Below are 12,413 nucleotides of genomic sequence, written 5' to 3' on the forward strand. Positions count from 1 at the left end.
GACTTAGCCTACATTTATTTTTAGGAAATAAATAATTGAACATATTATAATGGTTGTACTAATGTAGACATTGAGATATTACATTGTCCAACATTACTTCCAAAATATGTATTCTCTTGTGATACAATTTATTTCTCCTTATTCTTAATTTGATACATAGCCTATTCATATTGTTTCAATATAAAATTCAGTTTCTGCATCATTGCATGTTGACCTATGCCAGGTCCACTAAAGAACACAGGCAACGTGATGTTGATGCTGACAAACTCCTTACTGGGCCAAGAGTCAGGTGTTATAAATTTGTGTTTTAAAGTGATGACAGGAGATCTGGCCAAAATGTGTTTCTCAAGTTATATTTGTTTAGGTCGTAAATTTCATTGCTTCAAGGCCAACTGACACAAGGTCAACTGACACATTTACCATCCCACTAAAACTGCCCAGTTCCAAGTAACACTCCCAACTCACATAGGCTACCATCTGTTGCATGGTTATTGTAAGTGTAACATAGTCACTCACTTCCTGGAACCCAGATCCCCACTGGAACCCAGACCCCCACTAATATGCCCATTCAGAACAATGTAAATCCTTAACCTGATTCAGTGACAGGGGGTTGAAGTATGAGGATAAAAAGTTGGTTAAGGGATCGTAAGTAAGCATTTCATGGTAAGGCCTACACCTTTAGTATTTGGCGCATGTGAATCGGTCAAAATACCAATTAGTGGGAAAATATCAGCCTTAATTTAATTACCTTGATGGACAAGGAGAGACTGCAATCCACAATTTGGTTTTGTTAAATTAGCCACTGCCACCAATCGCTAATATAAGCATTTTCTAAACAAACTACAGAGAAGGGCATTTAGATTTCTATATCAGTTTGACGGGAAATCCAACTTAGTTTCTCCATTGTCCATTATACCAGAGTAATTTATCAGATTACTGGCACCCACACATCCTGTATACACACACTCTTCTAAGCAGTGCCGTTATTGAAATGGTAATAGACAGGTTTTTTATTTTACACTTGCAGAGTAATCACATTTTAATGATGACAAATACCTGTAAAGAGTTAGGGAAAGTTACACACCCTTCAATAAAAAAAAATTCACAGTGAAAGTCATAACAACATGAAGAACTAATGGTTCGGACAACAGCTCAGAAGTCATGATGTGGCAGAGGGAGCCATAAAAGTAGGCTTTGGTAAACATGGCCACCCATAAAATGAGACGTTTATGACTGTGTATAAAACATCTTTCATCTCTCGTTTTCAGAGCAAGTGAACTCAGGTGCAGGCGGACAACAGAGCTAGCATGGTATAGGCTAGACTACATTTACTAGGTAGTACCTCAATACTCTAAAGAAGCTTTCTCTCTCATTTACTGACATGAAAGAACTGGACAGATAAAAAAACAATGTATAACAACAGGCATCTGTATCACTTTCACCTGTCCTTTGTTTTCAAATCAGTTCAGATGAAGAAGAGGAGATGAGAAGATAAAGAAAGGTAGCCGCAGACTATTGAGATGCAGCCTTAAATAGTGAGACAACGACCCAGTTCAAATATATAAAGCATGCACCCTTCATATGATATTCACTGGGTGGTGTTGTGTTGTGTTGTGTTTCACTTATTGGATGACACAAATGCATTAGTCGTTTCACTGTTCCAACACTAAAATCTATTTGTTAACCAGACTTTTATCTCTTTTCGTAATGACCGTTCCTGACACTTCATGAAAAATGTACACATATTTCCAGGGAGGGTGCAGCCTGTGGCACCACTGCCTTGTCTCACTCAGTGTGTTCTTCTGGAGCGATTTTAAAGGCCCTCCTATTGTCCTTCCATGTAGTTTTCACAAATGTGTTTGCTTGTTTTAAATTGGATTATGTCTCCCTCTGCTACAGCATGGCTTCTGAGCTGTTGTCCGAACCATTACTTCTTCATGTTGTTATGACTTTTACTGTGAAAACTACTTTTTAATTTGATTTTTCATGGAAGGGTGTCATCATTAAAATGGGATTACTCTGCAAGTGCACTGGCTAAAGCTGCGAGCTAGGGGTTGGTTGGGCATAGATGTAGAGTTAAAGTTAGTCTAGACCAGGTTTTTTAAAGTACTTTTTCACCTTGAGACCCAATTGAGAAATTGACCGTCCTCCCGTGACCCAAATCATCCTCAACGACCCAAATTAAGAAGAAATAGTGTGTGATTATAGATGTATTCTCATAACTTAGGACTCACCTCTCACAAGCCCTGGTCTAGACCAGTGTTTCAGTGTTGGGACCCACAGGTCTATGTTAATTTCACTCCAGCTAGGTATCAATTAGGCACTAAGTACTGTATCTGAGTGGTTTTAAATTATTCGTTTTATAGCTGTAATATTTCATAACATTTGGACTATTTGATGGATCCTTGTGATGTCCTTGGTGTAATAGGTTAAAATAAAAAACCTGTCTAGTACCATTCCAATAACAGCACTGCTTAGAAGAGTGTGTGTATACAGGATGTGTGGGTGCCAGTAATCTGATAAATTACCCTGGTAGTTACTCTGGTATAATGGACAATGGGAAATTATTCGACCCGATGCTTTTTCATGGTGAGTTTCGGTCGTGTTGAAGAGTTAATGAGTAGCTAGCTATCGTCACTCTCAGCTGATAAAGCCTGCATAAGTAATAACCTATAATCCATAATCTTTAAACCTTCCTGTTGTAAAAGTATATCCACAGTGAGTGAATCCATTCTGGACACCAAACTGAACTAGGTCAGTGAACAGCCAAATCAAATGTTATTTGTCACATGCGCCGAATACTACTTTACCATGAAATGCTTACTTAAAAACCCTTAACCAACAATGCAGAGTTTTGTAAAAGTAAGAAACATTTGCTAAATAAACTAAAGGAAAAATAGTAACACAATAAAATAACAATAATGAGGCTATATACAAGGGGTACCAGTACCGAGTCAACGTGCAGGGGTACAGGTTTGTCGAGGTAATTCAGGTAATATGTACATGTACGTAGGGGTAAAGTGACTATGCATAGATAATAAACAGAGTAGCGAGTATGTGAAGAGTGTAAAGGAATGTGAATGTATGTGTTTGTGTGTGTGTGTGGCGTCAATATGCATGTGTGTGTGTTTTTTGTGTGTGTCCGTGTGTGTGTTGGAATGTCAGTGTAGTATGTGTGAGTGTGTGGTTAGAGTCCAGTGAGTGTACAACGAGCCTGTGCAAGAGAGTCAGTGCAAAAAATAATAATAAATACTAATAAAATAAGGGGGTCAATGCAAATAGTCCGGGTAGGCTATTTAACTGTTCAGCAGTATTATGGCTTGGGGGTAGAAGCTGTTAAGGAGCCTTTTGGTCCCAGATTTGTCTTTCCGGTACTGCATGCCGTGCGGTAGCAGAGAGAACAGTCTATGACTTGGGTGGCTGGAGTCTTTGACAATCGTTAGGATCTTCCTCTGACACCGCCTGGTATAGAGGTCCTGGATGGCAGAAAGCTTAGCCCCAGTGATGTACTGGGCTGTACGCACGACCCACTGTAGCGCCTTGCGATCGGATGCCGAGCAGTTGCCATACCAAGCGGTGATGCAATCAGTCAGGATGCACTCGATGGTGCAGCTGTATAACCTTTTGAGGATTTGAGGTCCCATGCCAAATCTTTTCAGCCTCCTGAGGGGGAATAGGCATTTGCGTGCCCTCTTCACGACTGTCTTGGTGTGTTTGGCCCGTGATAGGTCCTTAGTGATGTGGACACCAAAGAACTTGAAACTCTCAACCCACTCCACAACAGCCCCAACGATGTGAATGGGGGCGTGCTCGCCCCTCCTTTTCCTGTAGTCCACAATCAGCTCCTTTGTCTTGGTCACGTTGAGGGAGAGATTGTTGTCCTGGCACCATACTGTCTCTGACCTCCTCCCTATAGGCTGTCTCATCGTCGTCGGTGATCAGGCCTACCACCGTCGTGTCGTCGGCAAACTTAATGATGGTGTTGGAGTCATGCGTGGCCACGCAGTCGTGGGTGAACAGGGAGTACAGTAGAGGACTGAGCATGCACCCCTGAGGGTTCCCCCGTGTTGAGGGTCAGCACGGCGAATGTGTTGTTGCCTACTCTCACCACCTGGGGGTGGCCCGTCAGGAAGTCTAGGATCCAGTTGCAGAGGGAGGTGTTCAGTCCCAGGGTCCTTAACTTAGTGATGACCTTGGAGGGCACTATGGTGTTGAACGCCGAGCTGTAGGCAATGAACAGCATTCTCACACAGGTGTTCCTCTTGTCCAGGTTGGAAAGGGCTGTGTGGAGTGCAATAGAGATTGCGTCATCTGTGGATCTTTTGGGGCGGTATGCGAATTGGAGTGGGTCCAGCGTGTCTGAGATGATGGCGTTGTGAGCCAGGAACAGCCTTTCAAAGCATTTCATGGCAACAGATGTGAGTGCTATGGGGTGGTAGTCATTTAGGCAGGTTACCTTGGCGTTCTTGGGCACCGGGACTATGGTGGTTTGCTTGAAACATGTGAGTATTACAGACTGGGTCAAGGAGAGATTGAAAATGTCAGTGAAAACACTTGCCAGCTGGTCAGCACAGTACACATCCTGGTAATCCGTCTGGACCTGCGGCCTTGTGGATGTTAACCTGTTTAAAGTTCTTACTCACATTGGCTACAGAGAGCGTGATCACACAGTCGTCCGGAACTGCTGGTGTTCTCATGCATGGTTCAGTGTTGATTGCCTCGAAGCGAGCATAGAAGGCATTTAGCCATTCACGTTTTCTCTGTCTGACTGAAACTACAGTATATGACTGCATCGTTATACTGTACCGATAAGAGAAAAACATGCACATAAGCACAGGTACTAAAATATATACTGGTTCACGATCAGACATATACTGTAGTTTCAGTCAGACAGAGAAAACTTGCCTGGCTAAATGCCTTCTATGATTCATTTTCAGCACCAAACAGAAGAAAATGAACTGAAACAGGGAGGGGCTACATGAACTAGGGCTACCTGGAGTAGGCTACCTGAACTAGTAAGAAATGCTCGTTTTTGTTTTCTGTTTAAAAACTTTTTGCTATGGTTTGCCATAATGAACGCAACACTGGCTCATGCACATCAAAAGTAAAGATAATGTCAGACGTGTGAAAACAATGAGCAGGTCAGAGAGGGTTGAGGAGTGCAAACTGGACTTTGGTCGATCAATAGACAATCCCTTTAGAGAATGACTTTGATAGATTGAACAGACTGGGAGATGGCTCTACCAACATTGTTCACGCATGGCTCATGAGATGGAAAACTACACCAGGGCATGCGTACTAGCTATTCATTTCCTTCCATCCTGTTCATCATTTACAACAATTCAAAACACAACAAAGTGACTCGCATGTGTGGTTGGTTAACACTGAAAATCTGCAAGGATTATGACAATGATGGACCTTATCTCCGATTGTGCATTCCAAATGTGTACATTAAGAAACCATACACAACTTCAAATGAATTTATTTACAATCAAAAGCTGAAAAGTCTTGGTATTTTGATGTATTACATTACACCAGATACAAAACAATGATCTGTTAGTATCCTTTTACTATGATTACTTGAGTAAATGGTGTTATATTGTGGATAAATACTGTTCTTTTTACATGTTTTCTTGAATCTACACTGCAAATTAAAGACAAATTAATGATTTTTCCTAAGGGCTGCTCTACTCTCTTGCACTGTCTGGGTATTCATATTGACCCTATCCCTAAGGCAGGTTAGCAATTTTCATCATTAATCTTGTTCTGGAGGCAGCTCTGTAGAGTGGCCACTAGCTGCACACAGCCAAGTAATACAATCTGATTTTAAACATAACCCTAACAACACTGATAACCCTAATGCCTAACCTTAAATGAAGACCAAAAAGCTATTTTTTGTTTTCATGAATTTTTACAATATAGCCAATTTTTACTTCCAGTAAACATCAACTTGCATCACTAAGATAGGATGCCCCCTGTGGGCAATATGAGTGACCCACATCACAGCTGCCTAATTCTGACCAACTACACCACACAATAGAGTCACTGCTACCGGCTTTGACACTTACCTCTAAAACTAAGACACTTCCCTAAACAACAATGCTTTCTCTTTCTAAATGAATGATGCAGACACCAATAATAATTGAAGTAACATTGCACTTTTATAAAGAAGTCAATTACAAAATCCACCACATGCTTAAATGCTAACTTGGAAATTATTTGCTCAGGAGGCATGCTAATTAACATACTGAGGGCAGTAAGTCAAGAAATGACATTCCATTCAGCTACATGTTTCATCAACTTTATTTACAAAGTATAATATGGAAGAAAACAAATTGCACAATATACTGCTGTATGAATATACATTGTCAAATTCACTGGAATCAAAACACCTGTTAAAATACAAAGACAATTTAAGTGAAATGAAGGCTATTATCAGAAACCAATATCCAAACATTATTCCATGGACAATATGAGTGAAGTGTTTTTGGGAGATGTTCTCGTCTTTGGAAACGCCAGCCATTTCCAACCTTAGTTGAATTTGTTATGGGGGAGAAGTTTAGAGAATGCGTGTCGTCAGTCTTTCTTTGAGGTGTGTTAGTAAAGCTAAGGCCCTCCCCACTCCATATTAGGACCTTGGACCATGACCCTTTGACACAGCCAATCCGATGAGGCCTGCTAATCCGGCCACGCCCAGGCCGATTCCCCCGACGATCGCCATGCCGACCAAGCCATCTGTGTGGAAAAAAGTGAACGTCAAAACACTAACATTGCCCTTTTACTTATACCTATCCAGCTTCTACCATCATGTCCTGCCACATCAGTGATCATGGAGGAAAGGAGACAAGGAAATGATTCAAATTAGAACTATTGCGACACAGCCTTGATAGATTTTTTACATTTAAGTCATTTAGCAGACGCTCTTATCCAGAGCGACTTACAAACTGGTGCATTCAACATATGATAGGCAGTTGGACAACCACCCTATTTTTTTTTAATTTTTTTTTATGGGGGGGGGGGGGGGGGATACTCCCTGTTGAGACCCAGCCTTCATATATGCTCCCTGTTCTTCGCCACTGACCTTTCTTTAGAGCCTTGTCTATGAGCTTTTCCAGCTCCAAGGCTTGTTTGTTCCCAGGTTCATTCTTCAGGAGAGTGCGGATGTACTTCAGCGCTTTCTCATAATCCTGTGCTGATAAAGAGATATATGGAGCGATAGAGAGAGATGGAGTGAGAGAGAGAGAGATACAATTGAGTAAGAGGTGCAATGATATCTTCCGCAATCAACTCAAGAGAGATGGGAGACAGAGTAATCTATTTCATTACAATAAGTTAACTCTTAAAACCTGGGGGTAATATAGTAGTAGAGTGAACGTCACCTTAAGTTTGTAGTTGGCCACAGCTAGGTAGAACAGGAAGTCTCTGGCATCGTCCTTTGATCCCTTGTCAACCAGCTCTATAAAACAAATTGAGCAACAGTCCCAGTAACATTATTATAGGCGGGTTAAGTAGGCCAATGCATTTTACGTTGCATTATGTCAGCATTTCATTCCAAAAAGATGGAAATCCAATCACTCATGTACAGTGCCTTCGGAAAGTATTCAGACCCCTTGACTTTTTCCACATTTTGGTAGGTTAAGTCTAAAATTGATTCAATTGTTTTTTTTCTCATAAAATCTACACACAACACCCAATTTTTGCTAATTTATTAAAAATAAAAAGTATCACATTTACATAAGTATTCAGACCCTTTACTCAGTACTTTGTTGAAGCACCTTTGGCAGTGATTACAGCCTTGAGTCTTCTTGGGTATGACGCTACAAGCTTGGCACACCTGTATTTGGAGAGTTTCTCCAATTCTTCTCTGCAGATCTTCTCAAGCTCTGTCAGGTTGGATGGGGAGCGTCGCTCCACAGCTATTTTCAGGTCTCTCTTTGATCAGGTTCATGTCAGGGCTCTGGCTGGGCCACTCAAGGGCATTCAGAGATTTGTCCCGAAGCCACTCCTGCATTGTCTTGTCTATGTGCTCAGGTGTGTGCTTAGGGTCGTTATCCTGTTGGAAGGTGAACCTTTGCCCCAGTCTGAGGTCCTGAGCACTGTGGAGCAGGTTTTCATCAAGGATCTCTCTGTACTTTGCTCCATTCATCTTTGCCTCGATCCTGACTAGTCTTCCAGTCCCTGCCACTGAAAAACATCCCCACAGCATGATGCTGCCACCACCAAGCTTCACCGTAGGGATGGTGCCAGGTTTCCTCCAGAAGTGACGATTGGCATTCAGGCCGAAGAGTTCAATCTTGATTTCATCAGATCAGAGAATCTTGTTTCTCATGGTCTGAGAGTCTTTAGATGCCTATTGGCAAACTCCAAGCGAGCTGTCATGTGCCTTTTACTGAGGAGTGGCTTCCGTCTGACCACTCTACGATAAAGGCCTGAATGGTGGAGTGCAGCAGAGATGGTTGTCCTTCTGGAAGGTTCTCTCATCTCCACAGAGGAACTCTGGAGCTCTTTCAGAGTGACCATCGGGTTCTTGGTCACGTCCCTGACCAAGGCCCTTCTCCCCCGATTGCTCAGTTTGGCCGGGCGGCCAGCTCTAGGAAGAGTCTTGGTGGTTCCAAACTTCTTCCATTTAAGAATGATGGAGGCCACTGTTTTCTTGGGGATCTTCAATGCTGCAGAAATGTTTTGGTACCCTTCTCCAGATCTGCGCCTCGACACAATCCTGTCCCGGAGCTCTACGGACAATTCCTTCGACCTCGTGGCTTGGTTTTTGCTCTGAGATGCACTGTCAAATGTGGGAAATTATATAGACAGGTGTGTGCCTTTCCAAAAATCATGTCCAATCAAATGAATTTACCACAGGTGGACTCCAATCAAGTTGTAGAAACATCTCAAGGATGATCAATGGAAACAGGATGCACCTGAGCTCAATTTCAAGCCTCATAGCAAAGGGTCTGAATACTTATGTAAATAAGGTATTTGTTTTTATATTTTTTATTCATTTGCATACATTTCTAAAAACCTGTTTTTGCTTTGTCATTATGGGGTATTGTGTGTAGATTTCTGAGGATTTGTTTTTATTTAATCCATTTTAGAATAAGGCTGTAACATAACAAAATGTGGAAAGAGTCAAGGGGTCTGAATACTTTCCGAAGGCACTGTACATCGCTATTTTATGAGAGGCATTTGTAAGGATATCTCATTATCTTCTGAGTACAGAAATACTGTAGGCTACCCACCTTCCAGCAATACGATTCCTTTCTTGATGTCGTCTGAATACTTGCTTCGGATCAGACACCATGCATATTCAAACTTGGTCTCCTTCGATACGCCCCCCTTCACCAATTCAGCGTTGTACTTCTTCTCAAATTTCTGATGGTCAAAAAACAGAACAAATATGGGTACCTTTAGTGGGTTCAGGGTGTTGATGGCCTTTATTATTTTTTTCACCTTTATTTAACCAGGTAAGCCAGTTGAGAACAAGTTCTCATTTACAACTGCGACCTGGCCAAGATAAAGCAAAGCATTGTGATAAAAACAAGACAGTTACATATGGGGTAAACAAAACATAGTCAAAAATACAACAGAAAATATATATACAGTGTGTGCGAATGTAGTAAATTATGGAGGTAAGGCAATAAATAGGCCATAGTGCAAGATAGTTACAATTTCGTATTAACACTGGAATGATAGGATAGATGATGTGCAAATAGAGATACTGGGGTGCAAATTAGCAAAATAAATAACAATATGGGGATGAGGTAGTTGGGTGGGCTAATTTCAGATGGGCTGTGTACAGGTGTAGTGATCGGTAAGGTGCTCTGACAACTGATGCTTAAAGTTAGTGAGGGAGATAAGAGTCTCCAGCTTCAGAGATTTTTGCAGTTTGTTCCAGTCATTGACAGCAGAGAACTGGAAGGAATGGCGGCCAAAGGAGGTGTTGGCTTTGGGGATGACCAGTGAGATATACCTGCTGGAGCGCAGACTACGGGTGGGTGTTGCTATGGTGACCAGTGAGCTAAGATAAGACTGGGATTTGCCTAGCAGTGATTTATAGATGACCTGGAGCCAGTGGGTTTGGCGACGGATATGTAGTGAGGGCCAGCCAACAAGAGCGTACAGGTCACAATGGTGGATAGTATATGGGGCTTTGGTGACAAAACGGATGGCACTGTGATAGACTACATCTAATTTGCTGAGTAGAGTGTTGGAGGCTATTTTGTAAATGACGTCGCCGAAGTCAAGGATCGGTAGGATAGTCAGTTTTACAAGGGCATGTTTGGCAGCATGAGTGAAGGAGGCTTTGTTGCGAAATAGGAAGCCGATTCTAGATCTAACTTTTGATTGGAGATGCTTAATGTAAGTCTGGAAGGAGAGTTTACAGTCTAACCAGACACCTAGGTATTTGTAGTTGTCCACATACTCTAGGTCAGACCCGCCGAGAGTAGTGATTCTAGTCGGGTGGGCGGGTGCAAGCAGCGTTCGGTTGAAGAGCATGCATTTAGTTTTACTAGTGTTTAAGAGCAGTTGGAAGCTAAGGAAGGAGTGTTGTATGGCGTTGAAGCTCGTTTGGAGGTTTGTTAACAGTGTCCAATGAAGGGCCAGATGTATACAAAATGGTGTCGTCCGTATAGAGGTGGATCCGAGCGTCACCAGCAGCAAGAGCAACATCATTGATATACACAGAGAATAGAGTCGGCCCGAGAATTGAACCCTGTGGCACCCCCATAGAGACTGCCAGAGGTCCAGACAACAGGCCCTCTGATTTGACACATTGAAATCTATCTGAGAAGTAGTTGGTGAACCAGGCGAGGCAGTCATTTGAGAAACCAAAGCTATTTAGTCTGCCAATAAGAATGCGGTGATTGACAGAGTCGAAAGCCTTGGCTAGGTCGATGAAGACGGCTGCGCAGTACTGTCTTTTATCGATCGTGGTTATAATATCGTTTAGGACCTTGAGCGTGGCTGAGGTGCACCCATGACTAGCTCGGAAACCGGATTGCATAGCGGAGAAGGTACGGTGGGATTCAAAATGGTCGGTGATCTGTTTGTTAACTTGGCTTTCAAAAACTTTTGAAAGGCAGGGCAGGATGGATATAGGTCTGTAACAGTTTGGATCTAGAGTGTCACCCCCTTTGAAGAGGGGGATGACAGCGGCAGCTTTCCAATCTCTGGGGATCTCAGACGTTACGAAAGAGAGGTTGAACAGGCTAGTAATAGGGATTGCGACAATTTCGGCGGCTAATTTTAGAAAGATTGTCTAGCCCAGATGATTTGTAGGGGTCCAGATTTTTCATCTCTTTCAGAACATCAGCTGTCTGAATTTGTGTAAAGGAGAAGCGGGGGGGGCAAGGGCAAGTTGCAGCGGAGGGTGCAGAGCTGGTGGCTGGTGTAGTAGCCAGGTGGAAAGCATGGCCAGCCATAGCAAAATGCTTGTTGAAATTTACTGGTGAATTTACTGAAGGCAGTGAGAATAAACAATCTCAATTGTTGTGGCATACTTCAAGACTGTATTCCTGTCATAATTAAACCTTTTTAGAATAATGTGGAACCTTTAGCAATGGAAGTTTGATGGTGATGATGTTAACAGTACAGTAGCTACAGTAATGCAGTCTCATGATGCGTCATGGTCACGAGTGTTGTGCAGACAAGCCAATTAGTCGAACATCATTCAAGATGCAATATTAAAAACACAACAATGCGCTGAACACTTGGCTTTTCAACTTTTCGTTGGATTGAAATAGCAATTAAAAGGCTTCATACATATTTGTATACTGTGTAGTTAGGCAAAATTACCCAACAGAACGCTGCTAGTGTAAGTGATGTGTAAGGAATGACAGCTAACGTTAGCTAGCTAGCAGCAATATGGCTAGATAACGTTAGCTAGCATATGTTTCACTTCTACACCTAAACTGTTGTAAACGTTTGATCAAATATTAACAAGTGTAGCTGGCACGCTGGGTATCTCCGACACCGTTTTGTCTAAACATGACCACAGCCCTGTTATAAATCAAGAGAATTATAAAACGTTAACCTACCAAAAGATCTTCGGGAGCTACCAATTCACTCACAACAGCCTCCATGTTTCCGGAAGCAACTTCTTCTTCTTCTGTGGGTTTTATGGCATCCTACAACCATAAAAGGTGTATTGCCGCCATCAACTGGATAGGTTGAAACCAAAACAAAGTAAAAAGAAATCCATACATAATAGGGAAACTAACAATCCACCCAAATAAAAATAGTACATTGACAAAAAAAAACTCCCACTTCTTCCTTCTTTCAAATCTCAATATCTCCCTTCTCAGGCTGTAGTGCCTGAGAGGGTGGTACGGCTTGTGACAATATTCCATGTAACTCCTTCCCCGAGAAATCTTTCAGCCCCAGGAACCGCTCCGCCGCATCCACAATGACTTCGA

At 42.2% G+C, this 12,413-nt stretch overlaps 1 protein-coding gene across 1 annotated transcript; it reads right to left on the reverse strand.

Moving 5' to 3' along the window:
* Positions 1-6,287: 6,287 nt before the first annotated feature.
* LOC311131675 (mitochondrial fission 1 protein-like) lies at positions 6,288-12,102 on the reverse strand. The gene is made up of 5 exons (XM_084164788.1): positions 12,036-12,102; positions 9,237-9,369; positions 7,380-7,456; positions 7,082-7,187; positions 6,288-6,735 (listed from the first exon to the last, which is right to left on the reverse strand). Exons 1-5 carry the CDS (start codon positions 12,078-12,080, stop codon positions 6,629-6,631), a joined length of 468 nt encoding a protein of 155 aa, XP_084020914.1. The 5' UTR covers positions 12,081-12,102; the 3' UTR covers positions 6,288-6,628.
* Between the last annotated feature and the right edge of the window lie 311 nt (positions 12,103-12,413).

Source organism: Coregonus lavaretus, assembly GCF_964263955.1.
Source record: "Coregonus lavaretus genome assembly, chromosome: 7".
NCBI lineage: Eukaryota > Metazoa > Chordata > Actinopteri > Salmoniformes > Salmonidae > Coregonus > Coregonus lavaretus.

Bases quoted from the DNA above. Each gene is read 5' to 3' on its own strand.
- LOC311131675 (XM_084164788.1), bottom strand. From the start codon at position 12,080: ATGGAGGCTGTTGTGAGTGAATTGGTAGCTCCCGAAGATCTTTTG. The intron at 7,188-7,379 runs GTGACGTTCACT...TTATCAGCACAG, and splicing joins TGGCCAACTACAAACTTAAG to GATTATGAGAAAGCGCTGAA. The intron at 6,736-7,081 runs GTCAGTGGCGAA...TTTTCCACACAG, and splicing joins AGACAAGGCTCTAAAGAAAG to ATGGCTTGGTCGGCATGGCG.